The following is a 24554-nucleotide window of genomic DNA, read 5'->3' on the forward strand; positions in this document are numbered from 1 at the left end:
CAAAGGAAAGATGGATACTCAGCTCAGTTGTTGCTTTCAAGCGACAGAGTCGAACTATCTTCTTGCTTCCTACCAGCTCTGACTTTTTGTTTTCCCTAGCCCCAAACAACCCCACTGATGTAGCTGCTGTCAAAATGGTTTCTAATTGGTACAGTTCACTGCAAATGAGAGAGACAGTTACAGACAGAGTTTCTGTTGCCTAACAATTCCTCTTGCCTTAGATCTTGCTTCTTGTTCTTTTTTTCCTTTTTAAAAAAGAATGTTACTGAAAGACATTTCGGAATAGGCGGTGAAGAGAAAATTTGTCAAATTTGCCTCTGACTGCCTTGCAAGAGGAGACCCTGAAGAGTGGAATTGCAAGCAACTTTGGAATTTGGGCCTTTTATTGCTATCAGAACAGAAATGGAGACACACTGTGTTTGGTTGGTCTTGGGATGATACAAGAAGTAAATATTCTCAGAAGATGTGCGAACATGAACTGCAGTGCCAACTGCAAAAACAACCATGAGGGCAAGTCACATGCTGATTCTGTCAATGCCCAACTTCAGCTGAGGGCTGAATTATCTCTCAGTCCTCATCTCTCTTAGGAGCGAGACTGTCATTCCCTGCTGATTAGGCTCAAATGCTACCACAGGCTGCCTTAAGGAGCCATGAATTTAACACAAGCAGAAATAGCCACCCTTCTGACATTCTGCACAATCCAGACCCCACCTCGTGCTGCATCTGCTATCGAGAACCATTCTTTCACAACAGAAGAGGCAATACTGAGAACTGGCTCAAATGGGCAGCCTGGCTCTCTGTGCCTCTGCCATTGCTCTGGCTGGGAATCAGTTGTGTGAAAGTCTCCCAGAGTGAAAATTCCCTTTGGAAGGAATGATAAGCAATGAGGGGAAGGAATCCAGTGGCAGGAAGGACACAGGGAGCTTTTTGAATTCTTACGAACAGCTCATCCTATTCTGGGCAGTGTCCTTTTCACAATGCAATTTATTGGGGGTGCAACTGTGAACAGACGAGTGAGGCCCTTCCCCTTAGGCTTTAGGGCTTGCCATACAGGGCCAGCCCCCTCTCTTTTTTTTTAACCCTGTTGCTTTCTTCAGCAGCCTCTTAAGCAGCATTCAGAAATGAGAGCACATATTTGGCCTGTGCTAAAGAACATTCGAATAAAACATGGCACAGGGCAAATTATAGGAAGAACCAAAGATAATGGGGACTCTCCTGTTGGTCCCAACTACACCATTACTATCCTAATCTAACAATGGTCCTTTATTCTTTTTTTGTAAAAAAAACCCCAAACCCACCCAAAAATGGCAAACTTTTTTTGTGAAAAATTTAGAAGCCCCTCTTCCCCATTTTAAATCTTTTTGTTAATTAAAAAAAATGTTTTCCTAGCGTTTGGAAATTGTGCAAATATAGCAGTTAACACTAAAGGCAGAAGGTCAGAGAGAGAGAGAGAAAGGGAGAGAAGAGAAGATTTCTCCAGGCAAGGTGCGAAAGGGAAGCAAGTACGGGAGAAAACCTACCCACCCACCCGCTACAGAAAACCATAATGTAAAAACGTCGTCCTAGACATTTAGTGCAGTCCCCAACCTTCCACTGCCAGATCCGGGACAGGCCTTGGGGAGCAGTGGCAGCCAAGCTTGGGCTCTTTTCCCTGGCCTTCCTTGAGCATCTTGTAGGGTCCTTCAGATTCTTCACTACGTCGCGCCTTCCAAAAAGTCTCTACATAGGTTCATTTTTTTTGTTTGTGGTAACGGTGGTTAAGTTTTTGCAGTTTGCTTGTGTAAAAGTCTTCCAAGACGCAACGGACTCTGTGCATTGCTTGGTGCTGGGCCCCAAGATATTCTTGCTTTCTTGCTCGCCGCGCACCTCCATGCCCTCTGTCTCCCTATCTTAGTATCCACTGCTAGGGAAGTCTGCATCGCTACTTCGGCCTTTTCAGCTACTCAGGGCCATTGTGTCAATTGCCTGCTCCAACTTACTCCGCAGCCGCTGTCTCCGGGCCTGTTCATCCTTCTCTAAAGCAGCTAAGATCTGGCAACAGAAAAGAATGGAGAGGAAATCATTAGTAAGGCATAGAGCAAAAGCCAGTATTGTCAACCTTTGCTGTGAGTTGCAACATTCTCCCTCCTTCACCAACAGAAGTCCAGAAAGATAAGGCAAAAAGATCTCCTTGCGCTATCAAAAGCTATGCAATAAAATCTTCCTTTTTAAACAATTGCTTTCCTGAACTTCACAGACAGGGAGGAAGAGGCAAAAATAGCCAGAACTCACTGTGGAACTGTATTAGGAGATGTACATTCCTGACCATTCATTTGCCAAGGTAACAGCAAGGCAGGCAGGAGGCACATGCAAGGCATAATTACTAGGTGGGAGGGATTCTTAATCTCTCCTTTGCCTGCCAATTCCCCCTCCCAGGTGAGGTCAGTTCCCCCTCCCCCCAAGTTTCACCTACTTTTGCAGCACAGTGGGCTGGCGAAAATAACTCCTGGGGACTGAGGACACTTGGCATAGGAAAATCAGTGTACATGTGAAGCTTAAGTATCTTTCCTCCTGTAAGTTCTCTTCAACACCACATCAATGTTACAAGGGAGCTGCCGAGCTAGGAATCCTCTGTTTCAATATCTGGCCCTCGGAGTACAGGGGATACAAGAAAACCATTCTTCGTGGAAATGAACCTTGAGAATCAGGTCTGTCCAACTGAGGGATACTTTCTTAGGAAAGTTATGGAAACGTCTACCTTTCTACCCAGAGGACAAATGTTTTGAAAAAAAGGGGCCTTACATTCAAACTGAAGATTTCTGTCCAGCATTGAACTCCAGGCCTCCAAAAAGTTTCTTTGTTTTCAACTTCAGGGCTGTATTTGAGCTAACAGTGTAAAATTATTGTTTACTAGATAAACTGGAAATTATCCCATTACTTAGGGGTTTTTTTAAAAAAAAAATCTTGTGAGAGGACTGCACATAGGGAAACTACCTGAGTCTCAGAAACAGTTGTTGGCTAAATTCTGGTCTTGGTGAACTCAAGTCAAACCACTGATGAGAATCTGTGTGAGTCTGAGTCAAACATGCAGTGCCAGAGAGGTTTGCTTCTATCAGTGTGAGCCCTTGTTGCTATTCAGGAGATGTGTTCACAATATTGGAAGCATCATACAGTAGTGTTTCTCCATTGACATCTCATTCCTCAGTCTAAACAAACCCGTGTTCCAGTCACAGTTTAGAAGGAGGCATTTTTTTATATTTAACACAATTGGATTGGATCAACATATGGAGCAGAGGTCCATTAGTGGCTATTAGCCACAACATATTGTTGGAACTCTCTGTCTGGGGTAGTGATGCTCTGTATTCTTGGTGCTTGGGGGGGGGGGGCAACAGTGGGAGGGCTTCTAGTGTCCTGGCCCCACTGATGGACCTCCTGATGGCACCTGTTTTTTTTGGCCACTGTGTGATACAGAGTTTTGGACTGGATGGGTCATTGGCTTGATCCAACATGGCTACTCTTATGTTCGTATGATTAATGTTTTTACTGTAGAAAAGCAGCATCTTTAATACTGAATACTTTAATAATGACTAAACTTAAACCATCCAATTCTCATAAAGTTCTTAAAACCATATTTTTCAAAAAAACAGCTTATCACTTGGGAAACTAGAGAAAAGTCCATTCTTTTTACATTCATGGTTATGTGAAATAAAGAAGAGTCATACAAAGAGGGGTTGGGGTGATGAAGGGAAAAGGCAGGAGTTGGGGGTTTTTAGCAAGAGACTGAGAAAATGAAACAGTGGAGGCATACAGAAGAGAGATGCTCCATCATCAGGAGTGCTGAACCAAGCTCCACCTCCTTTCAATTGCATAGTCAGATAAAGAACAGATGATTAAAATGCAAACCCATCAGAAATCCCATTACAGTGGCTAAATTTGTTGTGAGAGCAAGGTAGATTTCTCTTTCCAATTAAATGTCAAGGCATCCATCAAAGGGGACTTGATTAACCATTTCATTGGCTGCATAATTGGAAATAAACTCTTGTATAATTAATAGACTGACTATTAGGAGGCAGAAAAGGTCTATCACAAGCCCTACAGGTAATTCCTTAATATGGAAATCAGCTCCCTTTGATTAAGAGCAACTGCAGCACCCTACAGGTCTCTGGCACTGCACATGCAGGATGTGTTCTGGGAGAGTTCGCAGGGCTGCAGCTCAGGGCTGTATGGATGTTGAAATGCATGAAAACTCTGGACTGGTTATGCAAAGGTGTCTCCCACATCACTAGCGATAGGAATCATGGAGGAAACCACGCTAAGGTTGTAATTCTAAACTCATTTACAAGGGTGTAGGTACTACTGAACTCAGTGGGACATTGGTTTGAGCGGACAAGCATAGGAGCTTGCAACATACCTGTAGCACAGAAGATAAGACATTTGAACTGCTGTCTTTTGAAAAACCTCAAGGAAATATTCCACAGCCTCCAGGGTACAAAACTGAGCCTGATGAACTCAGCACAGCGATAACCCGGGCCCTATTTTGATCAAGCAAAAGGACCCCAATATTTCACCTAAGCACCCTTCTCTGCCAGTAACCATAGAACCCTCTAGATGGCACCAGAGCTCTTAATGCAAAAAACCTCCAATACATTTGTCTGGCAGTAATAAAAACAATCACCTTAAAACTATTGGAATCAGTAAGCAAACTGGAACATGAGTTCCACCCACAGCCCCCAGATCCACTTCTCTCCTAATACAAGACGACACTTCTCACTGAAGCCTGAGACTGAAAGATTTACAACCTGCTTTTTATTTGTTTGATCTTCCACTTTCACTGTTGCCCTTATGGGAGCCACACGGTAAAAAAGGGAAACAACAGGGAATACGAAGAAAGAGATACATGTCTGTCACCTGCTGCAAGGAGCTGGGACCGTCGTAATTACAAAGATGCAAAAACCCAAATGAAAATTAATTATGATCTTCATTCAGTGCCAATGACAGCATATTATAGAACTGAACAACAGGAAAAATTATTCTCTCCCATTTTGCATCAAAGAGGGTGCAATCGGGCTGCATGTAATTGTGTTTAATGAATGAAAACAAACAAAGGGAACAGCTGCTATTTATTAATCCCATTACAAATAATAAAAGAAGTTCCTGAGAGCTGTGAACACATAGGCAGTGCTTTTAGAGCAGGCTATGGGAACACATTCAACAGATGCCAGACAGTGGTTAACCAGGGAGGACAAGGACTGGCAGTTCCTCCTGACTCCAGGCTCATTAATATCACACTTTCTAAGTGTGCTGAATGTTTGCCTTCTTATTGACTTCTGCTTCTAAAGCCTTGCTGGGTTGTAATGGTGAAGGGAAAAGGATGCTGGGAGCTTTGAGACCAGCCTTGGGGTAAGCAGCTGCCACAAAAATGTCTCCAGAAACAGACATCTTTGTCTAAGCCTTGAAGTTAGGTTTGGTATCTCCATGGATGGCTTGCATGTTGCTCAGAAACAATATGATTGTACTGACTAATGAAACTATGCTGCACATGAAAGGTTTTCTTCCACAGAGGCAGACTGTATAGAGGACTTTCACTTGTGCCTGCCCAATCCTGACCCTGCTCCTGGGATTCTTGGCATATATCAGGGATGGCCAACTGGTAGCTCTTGGTCCAGATCTGGGTCCTGTTGGAATATCTAGCTTTTAGCACATCCACCAAATTTAATCAATATAAGGTTGCCTGCAGTTTCTCTTGCACATAAAAGAAGCAATCTCCATCGCTGTTTCATGTAAATATTGAACTGAGATTTTTCTTTTGTAATATGGTGTTAGAGGAGAGTTTTACAGATACCACAGCCAGCCAAGAAGGCAAACAGGTGGTTTCTAAATCAAATCAAGCCTGAATTCTCCCCCCAAACTAAACTGAGGCTATTGTGCTTTGGTCACATCATGAGAAGACAAGACTCACTGGAAAAGACAATAATGCTAGGGAAAGTTGAAGGCAGCAGGTAAGAGGAAGACCCAACATAAGATAGACTGATTTAGTTAAAGTAGCCATGGCCTTCTCTTTGCAAGGCCTGAGCCAGGCTGTTAATGGTAGGCCTTTCTGGAGGTCACTGATTCAGAGTGTTGCCATAAACTGGAAGCAACTTGACCATACGTAGCGCACACACTGATATGTGTGGATGGTGAAAAGGTCTACTGTCTACTGTCTATCTGCCTCTTGAGGGAATTGTTCATGAAGTCACCAAACAGATTCTATCACATAGTACAAACAAATATACATAGCTGGGAAGCTTTTACTGATAATTTGATGTCAATTGTATTACAAAACCTGACAATTTAAATAACTAGTATCTGAAAAATACAACTGGTCTCAAGAATACAGCAACTGGCCATCTCTAGTATTTATCATCTGACTCAGAAGCAAGCCAACTCTTCCCAAGGTTACCATTTTGTAGGGGCGCTTTTGAGGATTAAAAATAAATAATAATTAATAATTACTCTATGACAGCTTGTGTAGTATAGTCAGGAGATCCTAAGATTGTCTGGCGCCAAACGTTTTAGATTTTTTAGTATTATGCACCACTAGGTGGCAAGCTAGAATTATTTAAGGCCAGAGACATTTCAGAGGTGGTTTGCTATTGCCTGCCTCTGCATCATGACCCTGGTATTCCTTGCAGGTCTCCCATCCAAATACTAGCCAGGTGCCACCCTGCTTAGCTTCTGAGATCTGACAATATCAGGCAAGCATGGGCTATATCCAGGTCAGGGCAATTAAAGATAAGAAAGTGAAAAGGAAGGCTCTTATATAGCTCCAATTGCTGGTGAAACACACAAGATGCTTTCCACTGCTATCTGTCTACCACATTTTTATTCCACATTTCCTCCAAGTAGTTTAGGATTACAAACATGATTCTCCCTTCCCTATTTTATCCTCACCACAACTCTGAGGTTAAGAGGGAACCAAGTGAGGTTCATGGCAGAGTGGAAATTTAAGCCCAGGTCTTCCCAGTCTTACTCCAACACTGTGCCATACCACACTACCTCTTCAATGTTTGATAAAAGAACACTGCTCTTTTTGTGGGGATTGCATCACTGGATCAAAGCCGGTGATCTCTGCTAATGGAAAATTCTCCAAATGCATGCTGCCTCATTAGGATGCAAGACTGAGCCCACTCGTGCATTATGAAAAACTTAACAGTGTCTTCTGAGATACAGAATTCAGCCCTGTTGTCCATCAGTCTTGCTAATCTGGTGTTACTCAGAAATAATGCTTTGTCAGTTTCTGGCATGCAAAGTCCTTTACAGTAATTACCTCAGTAGCTAAACTTCCCCGGCATCCCTACAAGAAACCCAGGCACGTGCTTTTGCTCTTTTATTGCATTTCTTTATAGAAGGATACATTCCCTCCTTTGTAATTTAGTTCCCACTTACTATTTACCTGTTAAGTTTGGCAATGCTGTAGTGATGTCAACAGCAGCCAGAGAGCAAAAGCAGCTAAAGGTATTTGCACAGACTGTGAAGTCCTGGGTTTTAACCCACTAGCTATATAATCCAATGCAAAATTACTCCAGGCCAAGACCATTGATTTTAATGAAATTAGAGTAACACTGCATAAGGTTGCAGTACAGATGACTTTTGATCAGTCACTTTTCCTTAGACTAAACTACCTCATAGAACAAAGGTCCAGTGGCACCTTTAAGACCAATGAAGTTTAATTCTGGGTATCTGAAGGATACTTTGTTGGTCTTAAAGGTGCCACTGGATTCAAACTTTGTCCTATTGCTTCAGACCAACATGGCTACCCACCTGAATCTACCTCACAAAGTTGTTGTAAGGATGAGTGGGGAGAAACCAGGTATGCAGGTATATTTCTTTGGAGGCAGGAGAAAAGCAGTGTTATGGTCAGAACAATGAACTGGAACTGTTGAGACCTGAGTTCAAATTCCCTACTCAGTAGTAAACAAAAACCACACCGGATAGTCGACAAGTGTGCTATGTGAGCCTTCAGCTATAGAAGAGTATAAAGTTATTTTTAAAAATCAAATAAACTTAAATTTTTTTAAAAATCAAATAAAGTAAACACAACAATTTCCCAACAGTAAACACTCAAGATGTACTCATGAGCTTTCTGCTTTTACATATCATCAGGGCTATTTCTGTAGAAAAAGCCCAGCAGGAACTCATTTGTATATTAGGCCACACCCTCTGACATCACCATTGTTTTGCACAGGGCTTTACTATAGAAAACGACCAGCAGGAACTCATTTGCATATTAGGCCACGCCCCTTGACACCAAGCCAGCCAGAACTGCATTCCTGTGTGTTCCTGCTCAAAAAAAAAAAGCCCTGCATATCATAAAATCAGCCACAGGAGCCTCAATATTGGACTGCTTTTGTCCCATTAAAAAAAAAAGTAGCTTCTCTCTGTGCAGAAAAGGTGTTGGTGTTGCTGGGCCATATCTGAGCAGGTCTTTGGAGAAGTAGCATACAAATAAATAATCTGCACGTTCTTTATCCGACAATTCTACTGCATCCAGGCTAAAGAATGAGGCTGTGACAGACTTTGATTCAAGCTTGCAAGTTCTGTGCCAGATTCAGAGCACATTCTTCTTGTGTTTCTTTTATCCACTTCATAATGATCACTTCAAGCATTTTAGATTTTATTTAATTATTAACTTTATCAACCACCCTCCTCAGCAGAACCAGGCTCAGAGGGGTGCACAACACAGTCATATAAAAACCAATAAAACAATAAAATTTAAATAAGACAATAAAAGCATCATAATCTGTTTTATTACTCATCTTTGTTGACTTCAGATGGTGCTAAAATCCTAACAGCACCATTATTTTATGGGGGACTGGGGGGGGGGATGGGAGTGCCAAGGTGGAACCGTTGCTATCCTCAACCAAATGCCTGGTGCAACTGTACCTTGCACACCCTAAGGAACTGTAAGGTGTCCTCTGCATGGCTCAGATGTTACTCAGCTGAGAGTTCCATCAGGTTGGAGCCAGGACAGAGAAGGCTCTGGGTGACAGCTGGATATTGCATCATTTCTAAAACCACATAAGATGGCAGTGGTGAATGCCAGAACCATCAGGGTACCAAAAATAAGGCATGTTACAGAAGTTAATGTTATCTATGAATCTATTCTTCAACTATATGGAGCACAAGATAATGTATTACTAGATATTTTGGAGAGATCATTCATAATTCAGTAAAGGACTTTAAAAATACTGGTGGTCTTTACTGTGCTTGTGGGTAATGTCTAGGCATAATACCTGCTGAAAAGCCATATGTTAGGCAGTTTGGAATAAATACTTACATGAAAGCTGTATCTAAAAGTCCTCTGACCCTTACCTCATCCTTGTACTTGGTGATGTAAGAGTAGATCTCATGCAGTGCACTCATGCTGTTGAACTGGCTCAAGTGTAACCGTGACTGTTCCGCTAGGTAGGCGCTCATGTCTTGATCGCTGATTGCTGGCATTTTAGCAATATCTGCATAATATCTACGGCAGGGAGCAGAAGAGACAGATCATGTTGTTGAAAATAAAGAAAATATGTGACAGAGGGGAGGAGTGTCTTCTTCTGAAGACAGACTTCAAGAGTTATGGAATTATTAAGTGCCACTGGTTACCACGTGAGGGAGATGAGATCAAGCTCCTGTCCCCAACTGAAATCCAAAAGAATTCCAAATCCTCTTTGGAATTCGTATCTAACTACTGTAGCCAGAATGTTCTGTTTCCTCATCAGAGAAATGTTAGCATTATTTCATCTTTGAAGTCTGAATGCAGTGGATTAACTGGGAAATCTATGGTGGTCAGCTAAGCTGGTAGTGGATAAAAATAAGGGTTAGGCCCGTGTGAACTGGGTACAGGGATAAGCCAGAGGAACTGCTAGACTCTGTAAACACTAGAGAAAAAAACACACAGAATCAACAGCAGATCTGGGATGCAAGCGGTTTTGGTTCTAGAAGAGTTGATGCCTATGGGAACTGATATAGATCAATCTATAGGCTGAAAGAAAGACAAGCCTAGAAATATTTTAAGTAAGTGTAACTACACAACTGAAGTCTTGATAGGACCTAATTTTCCTCTATATTTATCTTCATGAATGTGTTGTGGCAAAATGTGTATGGATCACGTCAAAAATTATTTCCTGCAATGCAGTTAGAACTGAAGTGAGTACTTGCTGCAGAAGGTTCTACTGTGCTGTTCTGAGTTTCTGCTGGAATTGAGAAGAACAGCATACTTGCACAGTATGCATCATAGGCCCAAACTGCACATTACAGTTTACTTGTGGTTGCAATGGTGACCTGTAGCATGTAGCAGCTGTGAGGAGAGCTGTGACCACTCAGCCTAGAAGTGCTGCAGGGCCTGATTCAGATCAGGAGTGTGGCATGGGGGCAGAGGGGCTCTTATCTCTCCCCCAATTTCATTATTCTAACCATAAACTGCCCTAAGGGCATTTTTGTATCTTTTGTATGGGCATTCTTAAGAGTTTCACAAGACAGAGAATTTTAGCAGATTCACTTACAGTGATACATGAGAAATATATGAAACTGACAGTAGTATAATACCAACCAAATTTATTACAAAATAGTGAAAGCAAGTTTCAAATTCTCCAGAACTTCATCAGCTTGGATGTCAGGTACCAAAAACAAGCATGGTATGAGAGAGAAAGTGGTATTTTTAAATAGCCATATGCATTATCCATGATATCATCTCCAAAATAGTAGTATTTCAGAACTTATTATTTTAAAAAAGTTATCTTTGGGAGGCCCTGATAGCACAGTTCATGCAGGAGAGACCCTAACAGAAACATCATAAATGCATCAGGAAACAAATCACTACCTAAGAAAATGGCATTAAACATTAAAATCATAGTTGCAATATAAGAACATGGCATGGCACAGGGGATCCTGTAGTAAAGTACATGCTTTTCATGTAAAAAGTCCCAGGTTCGATCTTTGGCACCTCCAGTTAAAAGATCTTAGATAGGTGTTTTCTGCCTGAGGCTCTGGAGACCTGTGGCCAGTCTGAGTAGGCAATGAGGAACCAGAGGAACCAAAGAGCTGATAGTATCAGGCAGTTTCACATGTACGAAAATTATTAATGCTGGTTGTTCAGGCTAGTAGTTGAAAAGACAGCTTGGAGACAAAAAGGGAACGAGCAATGGCCCTGACCCAACTGCTCACGCTTTGATATACAGGCACAACATTAGCTGAAATGCTGTGCACCAGTCACTCATTAGAAAGAGAGCTGGGCCATTCACAGGAATAATTCTGAATGCAATCTCATTCAACTCTCACAATCAGAAAGCTGTGCTAACATGATCTGAATCTGAATTAAAGCTGTGGCATAGAAGTGATTGTGGTTAAGATGTCATCATTATCATCTCTCAAATTACACTGAGGTGGAACAGTGCTGAGTCAGGCATCTGAGTGGGAGCATATGGAAGGTGAGCATCAACCCTCCTCCCCTTCCTATCTCCTTTGGGCATAAACTCTGCTGAGGGTGAATCCAAAGTGCTTATCCAGGATAATTCCCACCCAAGGCCACAGATGCTCTTGAAGTGTTGCAGAGGAGGGTGCCTCCAGATCCCAGCGACAAGGATTCCATCTCATCATCTCAAATAACAGCAGAGAATGGCTGACTACGGAGGGCATCAAGATATCTTTCCCTTCAGCTGCTCAAGAACTGGAAACCGCTTGTATGGATGTTTTGCTTTAAACTGTCTTGCACTGAAACCTTCTTTCATCTGTTTCATGATGGGGCAGCAAAAAATCAAGGCACCCTACTTTTCAATTCCCCCAGAAACTTACGAATGAATCACCTCCAACGTCTGACAATACATACATGCTGTCGCCATCAGTATGTTTTGGAATATTAAAATTCTGCCTCATTCACTTTTTGCAAAGCATCCAGCATGCAAGAGGAGGAGGATAATTCTCTGAACAAATCTATTTAATAGCAACCCACTCTTTTCTTAGACACGGCTCAAGAAAGCTCCTCATAATTTGGGCTGTAAACAGGGTAGTGGGAAAGATTAGGAATTCTTTAAGATTAGGAATTTTTAAAAGTTGTATTCTGTACTTTTGTGTTAAATTTCTCTGGTTTTGCTGTGGAAAATCTTTTTTTCCTTTGGTTTTGCCTGGCCCATCAATATGGCAGTGATGACAACAACAAATAGATCCCCACAAGAGTTGTGTTAGCTCTGGTCTACTGCCACTCTTTCCACTATGCAAACAAATTTCAGGATTAATGATTTAAATAAGAAGTGTTCAGGTTAACAAGACATACTTAAAGCAAAGATTTTACCAAGGCACTGCAAATCACAATGGCACTTTTTCATTATAAACAGCTGCCACCTAGATTTCATTTTCAGAAATGGATTCTGCATATTAGTGTCTAGCTAGATGATTCATTGTTCCTAGGTCTATCTTCAGCTCTGCCTTGGGTCCTTTCAGGAAAACATGCTAGATTCTTAGGCACAGTAGGGTCAATCTGGATCAGGACCACAATGTGCAGGGAAAGGGGCTTAAGTTTCATCCACACAGGTTTCTCAATCTGAAACAGCCCTGGGGAGCTATTGTTTGTCCCACTGGGGAAGCTTACATGACATACATGTAGCCCATTAATACAGGTATGTTTCTCCACCATGGCAAACAGGAGCTGACAGGGATCATTTCAGGGTGGGGAAACAGCACACTGTTGAGCACAGAGAGGAAGCCTTGGGGACAGCCTCTCTCCCCAAGTGCAAAAAAAATCCCAGTCTGAATTGGCCATTATTTGCATGAGAATCTGTTTCAACTGGAGACTGCCAGTTCCCAGGGACTAACATATCATTTAGTTAGGCCCTTAGTTATTTGAGGGATTGAGAGAATTAGGGTTTGTAGAATCTTTCGGGCTCAAGTGCCGTGTTCTACTTGAGAAAGTTTTTCTTCCAGACGTTTTGTTCTCGGCTGCGGAGAACATCCTCAGTGGCGTTGCAGTGTTGTGGCATTGTGTTCTCCGCAGCCGAGAACGAAACACCTGGAAGAAAAACTTTCTCCAGTAGAACACGGCACTTGAGCCCGAAAGATTCTACAAACCCTAATGATGTTACCAGCCGTGAAAACCTGAAATCTTTGATTGAGAGAATTGTCCTTGTTTTGGTGGGGGGTGGGGGGGTGGAACAGATCTGTTGCAAATGGCTAGTGAGATTTCTTCATCCTTCAGTCCTGGAAGGCTCTTCTTCAAAGGTGTCTATCTTTACAAAGATCTGTACCCATTCAGAGCACAACCTATAACAGCCACATTCCTTCTAGCTGCGTATTTCATGCCAGCTCCCTCCACTGCTGAAACTACTCACCTTTCTACCCAGCTCTTGTAATTGGGGATGTCCTTGGCATACAGTAGTTTGTTGGAGGGAGAGTCTTTCCCTAGCTTATGCTCAGAAGTTGAGCAGGAGTCCATAAATGTCTGAGCCACCACTGATAGGCAAGCATCAGTAATACTGTTCTTGTGAATGTCAAACACAAACTGGGGATTCTTAATCACATTCACCCAAAAACGCAGAGGTAGACTGAAAAGGAAGAAAAGAGAAGGTTAGGTTGAAAAAACAAATTCTTAGCAGCTATAAGTCAAATCCCTGGCAATAACCTTTAGCCAGTCAGAGACCTGGAAAACAGTGCCCATATCCTCTTCATATCTCCAAAGAAAGCCATAATTCATGCTGGTGGAAACACGGTTTGGCAGCTCTTTTGATCCGACTTCTATCCCAGGGCAGAGTGCAATACCAGCAAGCAAATGGGCATTTTAGAATGGAAATTATAACAAGACAATTCACCAACAGTACTCAAATTAGCCTTGGGATGTAGCAGTACATTTCAAGAATTTTTGTCATTTGCTACTGCCCTTCTATACAAGTACACGTAAAAGTCAGCATTTGCTAAATTTTTGACATTTACCATCTATGCAAAGTGCAGTCTTGTGCATAGATCTCTCTTATCAGCCCTTTAGAATGACAGCCTGCCATTCTAAGGATGTGAGTGAGAGTAGGAGCTGGAGCCACTGCTAGAAGAAGAGCAGACTTCTTCCTGATCCCATTCCAGCCCAGGACCTGCCTCTCTCTTGAGAAGGCCTAGTCTGCACATGAAGCAGGATCAGGATGCAATATGCTGAGATGGAAAAGTGGACTGCAGATGGGAGATCAAATTTCTGAATTCTCTCCTATGTTAAAATGCCCTGCAAACAAAAAAAATCAGCATAATCAAAGGACAGGGCTATAGCCCTTATTCATGATGAGTTCTCTATTTGCAGGGAGTATTTTTCAATGGGGGGAGGAAAGAGCAGCATTCAAAAGTGTTATCTCTCATCTATAATCAGAGGGGATGCAGTTCATTCTACCACCTAATTCTCAACTCATTACACTTCAGTTTGGTGTAGTGGTTAAGTGTGTGGACTCTTATCTGGGAGAACCGGGTTTAATTCTCCACTCCTCCACTTGCATCTGCTGGAATGGCCTTGGGTTAGCCATAGCTCTGGCAGAGGTTGTCCTTGAAAGGGCAGTTACAGTGACAGCCCTCTCAGTCCCACCCACCTCACAGGGTGTCTGTTGCGGGGGGAGAAGATATAGAAGATTGTAAGCTGCTCTGAGTCTCTGATTCAGAGACAAGGGCAGGGTATAAATCTGCAGTCTTCTTCATCTCAAAGCCAACCTGACCCACTTTGCACTCCTGTTCACAGACCACACATGGATGAATGTGAGATTGCCATGAATCACTCATCCTCTCTCTCACTCTGATATGGTCAGCCGTGAAGGTCTCACAGCTTTCCTTCTCCCCAGAAGTCTGGGAAAGCTTGTGTTGTTTTTAACTCCACTTGGAAACTGTCACTATGACAAAGGTCTTACAACTGTGCCCCAGTTTAGAGATTTTTTTCAACATCTGCTGTCCCAAATTCCTCACATTTCTTGGGCCTAATTCTTGCTAAGAAAGATTCTGACACAAGTAGATTCCTACTATGCTAAAATGCTTTCACTCTATTTTATTAAATTGCATTAAGTTTTATTAAATTGGGGGGCGGGGTTTGGGGTTTTGATCACTTTCATGTTTTAACCACATACTGTAAGCTGCCTTGAACCATGGGGAAAGGCAGGATAAAAACTGCTTCAATAAATCAAAAAGCACAATAGGCCAGAACCTTTCTCCCTGGCTTCCAGTATTCTATGTAAACAGAATTCCGGTGTGGAGGTAGATTCAGTCCTGTAAACCTCCATCTACAGTTTGAAGGGACAGTTTAGATAGAGCTACTGTTTCAGTGAGAGTTAATACAAATGTCTCACTCACTAAATGCAAGTGCCTCCCCCACCCTGAGTCTTGTAATATGGGTGCAGGCCATGCATACTTATTTTAATTTCAGAGAAACGATCTTATAAAATTAACTCCCATATTGAATTAGTACCCTGAAATAAGTGTGAGCATTAGTATGCAGGAGCCTCCCTCCCTGGGCTCTGTGGAATTGGAATCCAGGCATCACTGGAATTCATCCCCCACCCCCAGGTCTTTCCCCTCCCAGAAATGCTACTTCCTTTAATATAGAAAGCAGAGCGATAAATCAGTTCGAAGTGTCTCCATGCTCTCATATCTTCATTTAAAAATGTTTCTTTTTCTGCCCTGCTAATTACTGACAGTTACTGAACTATACAAAAGCAATTTGGCTGCCATTTAACAAATGCCAGAGAAAGGAATGCACGTTTTCATCCCCAAGTAATGGTGACAGGATCTGAGCAATGAAATCAGCAAGGCAGCAGAAAGAAAGAGCACGGAGGGGAGAGAAATGGAAGCCCTAACTACAGCACAGCATTTACATCCCCCCCCCCCACCCCCGCCGCCACTACTTGTTGAAGTTGCACAAATCCCTTATGTCTTCCTACCCACAAGTGATCATATGGTTTTAACTAGCACTGTGCAAAAAAGCATACAGATTATAATTTTCCCTGCTTGTTCTTCGATACAATTTAAAGTAAAATTCACTGCCACAATTAGAAGAGATAGCAAGCTGAGGGTCCATGAAGAATTTCATATGAACAACCAAAAATCCCATCCACAAGACCTCCCACCTCAAGATTTGCTCAGAGGTTTAAGAAGGATAATTTCCTGTTCCCCCTTCCTTTCTTCTAACTGCTGTTCAGTTTTTCTCAACATTCCATGCTGGGTAGAGCGTTTTCTGCCCTCAACAAGCCATTTTGGGGGTATTCTTTTTTCTTTTGGTTAATTGACAAAGAGATATTTTTCTTCTCTTGGGAGCCCCCAAGAGAACTTCAGGTTCCCATAAGGCAGCAATATAATATGCTTTCTATGGAAATATGGTGCAGCACAATGAGAAAGCCTGAAGGCAACTGTGTGTTGGGACTGAAGCAACTTCTGGATAATAACAATTCCCTGAAAAAATGTCCCATCATTTCATCTTCCCCACTTACCAATTACTCTTCCAGGTGTGCCTGACGTCATAGTCATTGATCTGGTGCTTATCAGCTTGTTCATCCAGGAAGTCAAACATATACTTGATGGCCAGAGGCAAGGCACTCCCTCGGTGGGCTGTGCTGAAGATAGTCTCAAACAGGTCATCAACAAACTTCTGCAAGGTCCCCTACATATAAAACAGAAGGAACATTTCCTCAGTGCCCATGGACACAACAGAAGCTCATCGTCTAAAGTAAGGGACAGAGACACCATAAATGCAAGCACAAAAGTCATAGAGAGAGCAATCCTAAAGCAGGTCTACTCAGCTTCCTGCTGCAGTCTGCTTAATGGAGTTTACTCTCAGGCAAGTATTTTTAGGATTGCACTGCTGGATCTTTATTGGGTTTTGCAGAACAATTCAGAATGTACTGGGAAGACATCTTCCATAGAAACAAGGGATAAGGCACGTACAATGGTTCCTGCTGTAGCACAAAGCATGGAGCACCCCAGAAGTGTCAAACAACATGGAATCTGAGATATTCTTATCTATGTAACCTGCGCTTCAGAGAACCCTAAGAACAACCCTGAGATTGACAATTGGGTATTGCATCATTTTATCAGTACCACTTTAATTATCTCGCCTATAGCAAACCAAATCAACCTAACTTCAAAAAACATTCCCAAATACACAAGACATCCTTCCTGATTTCTTAGACAGGGACCTCTTGGCCATTGGCATAACAGAATCTCAGCGGATCAAAAGTTATTGTGCCATGTCAGCTATTCAAATTGCCACCTCAAAACTCCTATATGATGATGATTAAGTGCCACTGATGTCAACAGAGGAAAAGTGATCAGATGATCATCTGGGTCCTTTGAATCTTCTATAAATCGAACAAATAAATAAATAAAATAGTTCAGAGAGAGAGAGAGAATATATGTTGATACAGGGCAACCTTTTCCAGATTAATCCTAGGATTGCTGAAGGGTATGAGTTCTTCCTAGGGAAGATAAACACACAGTGCTGCCTTCCAATGTAGAATTATAATCAGTGAAGTATGAAATGCATTAAACACATTAAGCTAGAAATACATCTGAATGGCCAAGGTTTGTGCTCAAACTGCACTGAGTCAAGCAGCGGCAATGTAGCAGCCAACCAGCAGTGAAGTAATTAATTGCTCCAACAGATTACTACAATTTATGATTTGGTTTGGGTATAACATTGAAGACAGATTCCACCGTGCCCCTTTGCATGCCAGCTCCGGCAATTAATGTGAGATTTTCTCCCCCAGCTCTCAGAATATGACAATATCATTTCTGTTTGCTTTTGCACAAATCTTCTATTATTGACCATTTGATTTACATCAGACACTAGTGCAGCAATTACACAGCATGGGTAGTCCTAAACCATTGGACTTTTAAAGCTCCCTAGCCTCTGCTTTTGCTGATGCAGAGTGCTGGTAAAATGAGGGCGTCTATCAAGCGTATGAACAATGAGCGCAGGGGAAATCAGTGATTGCAGCAACCGGAGGCTGGGATTCAGTTTTGCTTTGTCAACAGCTAGGATGCAAAACTAGTCTTTGCAGCTGTTTTCTTGGCCAGATGTAAACACGGCTTTTGCTTAGTTAGGTGAAGAGATGAAAGGAGCAAAGCCAGGCCACTCAGCAGATCCTGAGTGCCAGAAGGACCTGGGACTATCCTGCCACTGGGCCCAGATCAAGCTCTCAGCATCCCATGAATCCTGTACATCTGGGGTAGGGTCGAGGATGACAGTGCCTGAGCTGAGAAGGATACCAGTCATCTGGTATACAGCTTGGGCGTCTTGCAGATTTCTGTCTGGCTGCTTGAAAGGGTCAGAACAAAGCCAGGAACATAAAGCCCCAGCTAGGCATTTTCTTCTGTCCTCCTCCTCCTCCTCTAAGGCATGATAAGGAGTCAGGGTTGCTCCACATGCTAGATCACTGTGAAGACAGAAGCTGGCCATTCTGCCCCCTCACCCATTGTTCAAGCCAGAATAAATCCAACTGCCTTGCTTCCTTATAGTTTGAGGGCAGAAATTGCAGGAGGATTCCAGGGGGAGGAGCAAGTGGATGGAGGCTAAAATTCTTTGTGAGATTCCAGTAAGGATGTTGCTGCTGGAAGGAGTGCTTTCTCTTTCCCCCCCTCTCAGACATACTAAGGAAGTGGCAGAGAACAGAGTTGTGTGGCCTGTCTCTGGGAATAAGCAGACCTGGTAACTACAAGCTTTAAAGAGAATTCACCACATAACCTGTACATAAATAATTCTTTGTTGTTTTATTAAACTTCCTGCTTCGGTGATCTCTATACTCTTCATGCACAATACAAAACGTACCTCTCAGCAACAATCTTTAGCCTTTACGCTTGCTATCTGAGGAACATCTTGTAACTGGGAAGGCTTGTATCACAAAAACAAGAAGATTCCCCACTGTAGGTATCTTTATCTTCAAAGAAAGGGCCTGTCACACTGGCCAGAGACACTTGTTGCATATATACATGTGCATGTGAGGAAAGGGCCAGCATCTATTGAAGGGGGATTGTGGGAAGAAATACAGATCTCAAACAACACAGTGTGTGTGTGTGTGTGTGTATATATATATATATTTTGCCACTGTGTGACACAGAGTGTTGGACTGGATGGGCCATTGGCCTAATCTAACATGGCTTCTCTTATGTTCTTAACACCTGCTTGTATTAGTTACAGATAAGATTCCTGATCTGTTTTCCTTCATAGAGCACAGGAAGCAAGAGAAGCTTTAACTGGTTGAGCTTTCCCAACCTGGAGACAGGCAAAACTTCCTTGCCTGCATTCTGCTTCATGTGGGGAAGCTGGGAAATGGAGAGGGGAAATGCTCATTTCTAGCGCAATAAAATCAACGAGAGCCCTGGCTTAGTTTCACACAAGATACAAATGCTCAGATCTGTTTTCTTCTTTCTGGTTTACCTTGGTGGCTAGCAGTCGGGTCAAGTAGATTTCTGAAACCATCTTGCTGCCCCGATCACCTTCTCGTTGATCCATGTGGTCATGATTTTTCACCAGATGCCACAGCTTGGTGCCACTTTCCAGGTCTGGGGTGATCATGGGGGTCCGGGAACGGAGACTGTCAGGGCTGCTGGCTGTCCGGAGCATACTCTCTGTGAGGAAACCATATGCAATGGGAACCACCTCTCCCTCCTTTGCTGACTCTCACCTTAACTGGTCCTCCCTCTACCTCACTTTGCCTAGAACAATGCCTTTCATATTTGTCATCTGTTGCACTCTATAACCTGCCAACAAAAATTCATAAACTGAACAATTTTGTGGCCAGGGATTCATTAGGCCTTTTGCTGCCAACAGATGGGAGGTGGCCCTGATCATCAGATTTCAGAAGCTAAGGAGGTCCAATTCTCATTAGTACTTGGATGGGAGACCACCAAAGAAATTCAGGGTTGCTACACAGAAGCAGGCAATGGCAAACTACCTCTGGACATTTCTTGCTTTGAAAGCTCTATAGGGTCACCATAAATTGGCTATGACTTGATGGCACTTTCCAGCACCCCTAGATGGAAGGTGGACTAAATTGGTTATAATCTAAGGCTTGCCCAACCAGCCATGCCATTGGTACAGTTCACTCCAATTCAAATACTTGTGTATTCTCTCATTACAAACAACACCTGCCACTTTTAATTTTAGGGACTGACATGATTGTAGGGCAGTTTGGGCAATCCCATGGTCTTCACTGTGTACTCTTGCAAGGCATCAGCCTAGTATGCTTGTCACATCTGCAACTTTCAGTAACACTCAGATCTTTCTCTGCTTGTTTTTACTGGCTGTGTTTCTTTTTTAAAAGGGCATGGAAAAGGAACTCCTTCTTCAAATGAAAATTCCTTTTCCAATCAGACATTCCTATTACTTGTGAAACGTGCCATCCCCGACACCTCAAACCAGGTTGAAAAGAAAGCCAAGGTTACAAGATAATGTTTCTTATAATTTGCATCTGGACCACATATTGTTTAAAAATACACTGAAATGCTTCACAATCCCATATCTATTTTGAAATGTTTTAGCTTTTTCCCAGGATACTCATATTAAGAAGCTATAACACTATGTCAATCCATTTGGTTTCAATCCACTTTGCTCTTGCAAGATTAACTTATTTGCCAATGACTTGAATGAGGAGAATTTAATGCAAAAGGATACATTTTGTAGGTCTCATTAACCAGAGTAAACCACACTAGCAGGTAGTTGGATGATTTGAACCAGCAATGTAATTCCTAAAATGGTAGCCAAAAAGTCTGGCAGGGCTGCTGCCGAAGACACCAGAAGCAGTTTGAGTGAAAAAGCCATGAGGACTTTTAATGCTGCGCTTCTTCTAATCTGCCTTTGTCTGATTCCTATACTCCGCACTGTCCCTGAACTCCAGACAGAAAACAGGCAAAACGTCGTGTTCTCCCTTACTCACCATATCTACTGAGTGACTTGGTGAAGGTAGAGGAGTTGGAAATATTGTAGGCTGAATTTTGCTTGGGTACCAGTGCTACACAGGAGCCGTCTGTCACCTACAAGGAACATAACCAAGAACAAATCTGAAATCACTTTTGAGATCAGCAACCCTTTCCCCTCATCCCAACCACACATTTGAAAGTAAGGTGAGACGGAATCACATTTTAATTGCTTATTCAACATCTCTAGAGTCCCTACACTTGAATTACAAAGCTGCAGAGCATGTATTATTACCTGTGAATGATCTGACCTCATTAGACTTCTCTGGGAAAAACAGGTTTATTCCAAAGGCCTATCTGTAATGCTCTCATAGTGTCACTCCTTCAATGCCTCATACTCCCTATTCTGTTTTCATACAGAAGTTTTTTCCAGAACTCACATACTGCACAGAGCTCTCTCAAAAACTTGAGAATACTACTTCTTTTGCATCTGATCACAGAAGAGCAGGGGGCAATGGCTCAGCACCAGAGCATCTGCTTAAGAATGCAGAAGAGGTCCGAGGGTCAATCACTGGCATCATCAGCCAAAGGATCTGCCAACAGGTGATATGATAGACCTCAGCCTAAGACTCTGGAGAGCAACTGTCAGTCTGAGTAGACTCTGATGGGAAAAGGGTCTGATTCAGTATAAGTCATATGTTCAAGTCAAACTTAAAATCTACAGAGGCCTATGAACAGTATCACCAATGACGAGCACAGAACCCCCCTCCACATAAAGGGAAAGGTTGGATAGGATGGACCGCTCTTTCCTTAGAGAGAATACACAAATTTAAGAAATGAATGTCTCAAGTTCCCATCCATTGGGAGCCTCAAGCCTATTCAATACAGTTAACAACTTATTTAGCAGAGTGCATTTGCTTTCTCTCGGAGCAAAGTCTGACAGTGAACTCTTTCCCCCTTCTTCTTCATCTACTTGATTTCCTTAAATTTTCTGTCTAGAATAATTGCCAGACTTGTGTTTCCAATACATTCATGTTTTTCTCTATTCTCCTGAGACAGAGATTTTATCCAGAGAAAAGCAGAATGCGGAACTCACCATGATTAAGGGTATTCTTTATACTCTTTGAGTAAGAAGAACAAACTGAATATTTAAATGACTTAACTTATGAAGAACTTCTTTACGAATAGAGTTTAAAAAAAAACCCGACCTCCTACAACCTAATTTTCTAATTTTTTGTTTTCTATACCTTTTTTACTTTTTGTTGCTTTTAAAACACTTTCTATAAGGATCCTTCCCCTAGTATATTAGGATGTGAACCTAAGACCATATCTTTTGATTATGGGTTAATTATTGTGCTGTAATTACTGTTGTGGTTGTATATTCACCAGTAACAATTCTTAAAATGACACCTATCTTCCACTGAAAATGTGTGTGTGTGGAGGGATCACAACTGTTTTGTTTGTGGCTTACATACGTCTCTTTCAAAGTCTGGTAAAAAGAAGATGATTTTGGATTTATATCCCACCCCATACTCTGAATCTCAGAGTCTCTGAGCGGTCACAATCTCCTCTACCTTCGCCCCTCACAACAAACACCCTGTGAGGTAGGTGGGGCTGGGAGTGCTTTCAAAGCAGCTGCCCTTTCAAGGATAGCTTCTATGAAAGCTATGGCTGACCCATGGCCATCTCAGCAGGTGCAATTGGAGGAGTGGGGAATCAAACCCAGTTCTCCCAGATAATTAACCTGCACATGCCCAAAGGGGCTTAGAGTGAGTTCCAGTTCTCAGGTCTGACAAGACAAAATGGGCTGGATAGAAGCAGTTCTTCTGCTTTAAAGACCAAGAAACCCATCTAATTGCTTGGACCGCACAGAGTTGGTATGGGAAGGGAAAACACTTCTTGACAAAACATTCACCTATAGAGACGAGATATTAAACTATATCAATGAGACAAAGTTGTTGTGGCTTTTTTTTGGGGGGGGGGGGTCCCATGTATCCTGCATCCAGTTCAAACTGTCTATGAAACAGGAGCCATGGAACAGGAAAAGGGAGTTTTGCAGGGGACTGAAGCCCCACCCTTGGGTACTAAAAGTGTTGCTTTCCCCAGATTTTGTAGCCTTCATCAGTTACCTCACATTTACATGCTTCTTCTCTTGTAGACTAGAACCTTCATGTTCATTTAACCAAAACACAAGATTTTCAGGATTTATAACTCAGCATTTATCAGACTTGCAACGCACACACGAACATACAAAATATGGTCATAGCCAATCCTAAATCTAGCCTAATCCCCCTCAACTCTGCAGCAATAAAAATGAGTAAATCATAAGGACTCTCTGTAAAGCCCATCTTACATACTGTACATATAAAGCATCCAAGCTAAGTAAACCTTACACTCAGATGCCAACTTTCTTCTGCCACATCTCTATGGCTAAACCCAGTGGGCAACCACACCTGGTAATGGGCAAGGGTGTTGAGCCTTTTCCAGTCATTGTCGATTTTGGTGGTTACATCTTCATCCTGCAGTATTATCCGAGCCATCCTGCCCTGCCGCCACTCTGCACCGATGGAAGAGAAGGGCATGGGGTCACTGGGGATCGTGCTCACTTTGGACAGATCACAGAATGAAAGGCATGGAGAAGCATGTGAATGAGGCGTGGCATAAGCAATTTTTAAAAGCCACACCCCACATTAAACCCTCAGTCGTCTTGTTTTGAGCTACTATGGCCAACAGTAATTGTGCTGAGAAGACTGGCCATGTGCCTGGATATATAGTACAGCTGATGTGTCTTTTCTGTGCTCCACTTGGAAAAAGTGGATGTTGTCATTCTTGAACACCACAATTCTGTTTCTCAACAGTCCAGTGAATCCCATAAGCAACAGAAAACACCACCCATCCCACTGAATCTTGTTCCCTCCAATATTATGCTGAACGACATTAAATGCTGAGCTTGCTTCATCACAGACACATTAAGAATGTTTTTCTTCCCCTGAAGGAGGATGAAGAATGGAATTGTTTGCAATCTGAGATAGATGAGCATAAAGAATCCTGCCTTAGTGCTGCTGAAGCAAACAAGTCTGCCTCTGACATGTGTAACTTGATCCTCAGATACCTCTTAAGAGTGCCACGGGTGTACACTGAACTGGCTGCTGAAGGTATTATGCACATCATATCTTGAGCTACACTATGCATTATTTTCTGATTATACCCCCCCACACTGTTAAGTCATAGCTTATGAGACAGTTTACATAATCACCACCACAACTTCTATAAGTAAAATAATAAACGTTAAAATATATACAAAATACTCACATAAATCAGTTAAAAACAATGATCATGAAAATGCTAAAACAAGCCATGGTTAAAACTAATCATGAATAATGGGAGTGGGTGGGAAGGGGAAGAACCCTTATTCCTACTCATACAAAACAAATCAACCAACAGCCTTGGTAAACAAAATAGCTTTTATCTGGCACCTAAAACTATACCTAAAACAGTTTTCATCTAGCACAGAAAACTGCCACAGGCTATTTCATAATTAGGGTCACCACTGAGAACACTTCATGTATAGCAGCCACCCACCTCATTAAGAGAACATAGCAGAACATAAGAGAAGCCATGTTGGATCAGGCCAATGACCCATTAGGTCCAATACTCTTGTGTTACACGAAGGCCAAAAACCAGGAGCTATC

The 24554-nt window shown here is 42.3% G+C and overlaps 1 protein-coding gene across 8 annotated transcripts in view; it reads right to left on the minus strand.

Annotated features, from left to right (window-relative positions):
• Positions 1-1248: 1248 nt before the first annotated feature.
• PLXNA1 (plexin A1) overlaps positions 1249-24554 on the minus strand; it is a 483656-nt gene continuing 460350 nt past the window's right edge. For 2 of the 8 annotated variants that reach the window (XM_060239678.1, XM_060239679.1), the window contains exons 26-32: positions 23256-23467; positions 20883-20979; positions 19385-19575; positions 16440-16609; positions 13329-13541; positions 9334-9484; positions 1249-2031 (exon numbers count right to left, since the gene is read on the minus strand). In XM_060239678.1, coding sequence (XP_060095661.1) covers positions 1936-2031; positions 9334-9484; positions 13329-13541; positions 16440-16609; positions 19385-19575; positions 20883-20979; positions 23256-23467 — 1130 coding nt within the window. In that variant the 3' untranslated portion in view covers positions 1249-1935. The remainder of the gene's footprint in view (positions 2032-9333; positions 9485-13328; positions 13542-16439; positions 16610-19384; positions 19576-20882; positions 20980-23255; positions 23468-24554) is intronic. The other 6 variants (XM_060239681.1, XM_060239686.1, XM_060239682.1 and 3 more) reach the window with 6 other exon arrangements.

The sequence above is a fragment of the Heteronotia binoei genome, chromosome 5 (genome assembly GCF_032191835.1).
Source record: "Heteronotia binoei isolate CCM8104 ecotype False Entrance Well chromosome 5, APGP_CSIRO_Hbin_v1, whole genome shotgun sequence".
Classification (NCBI taxonomy): Eukaryota; Metazoa; Chordata; class Lepidosauria; order Squamata; family Gekkonidae; genus Heteronotia; species Heteronotia binoei.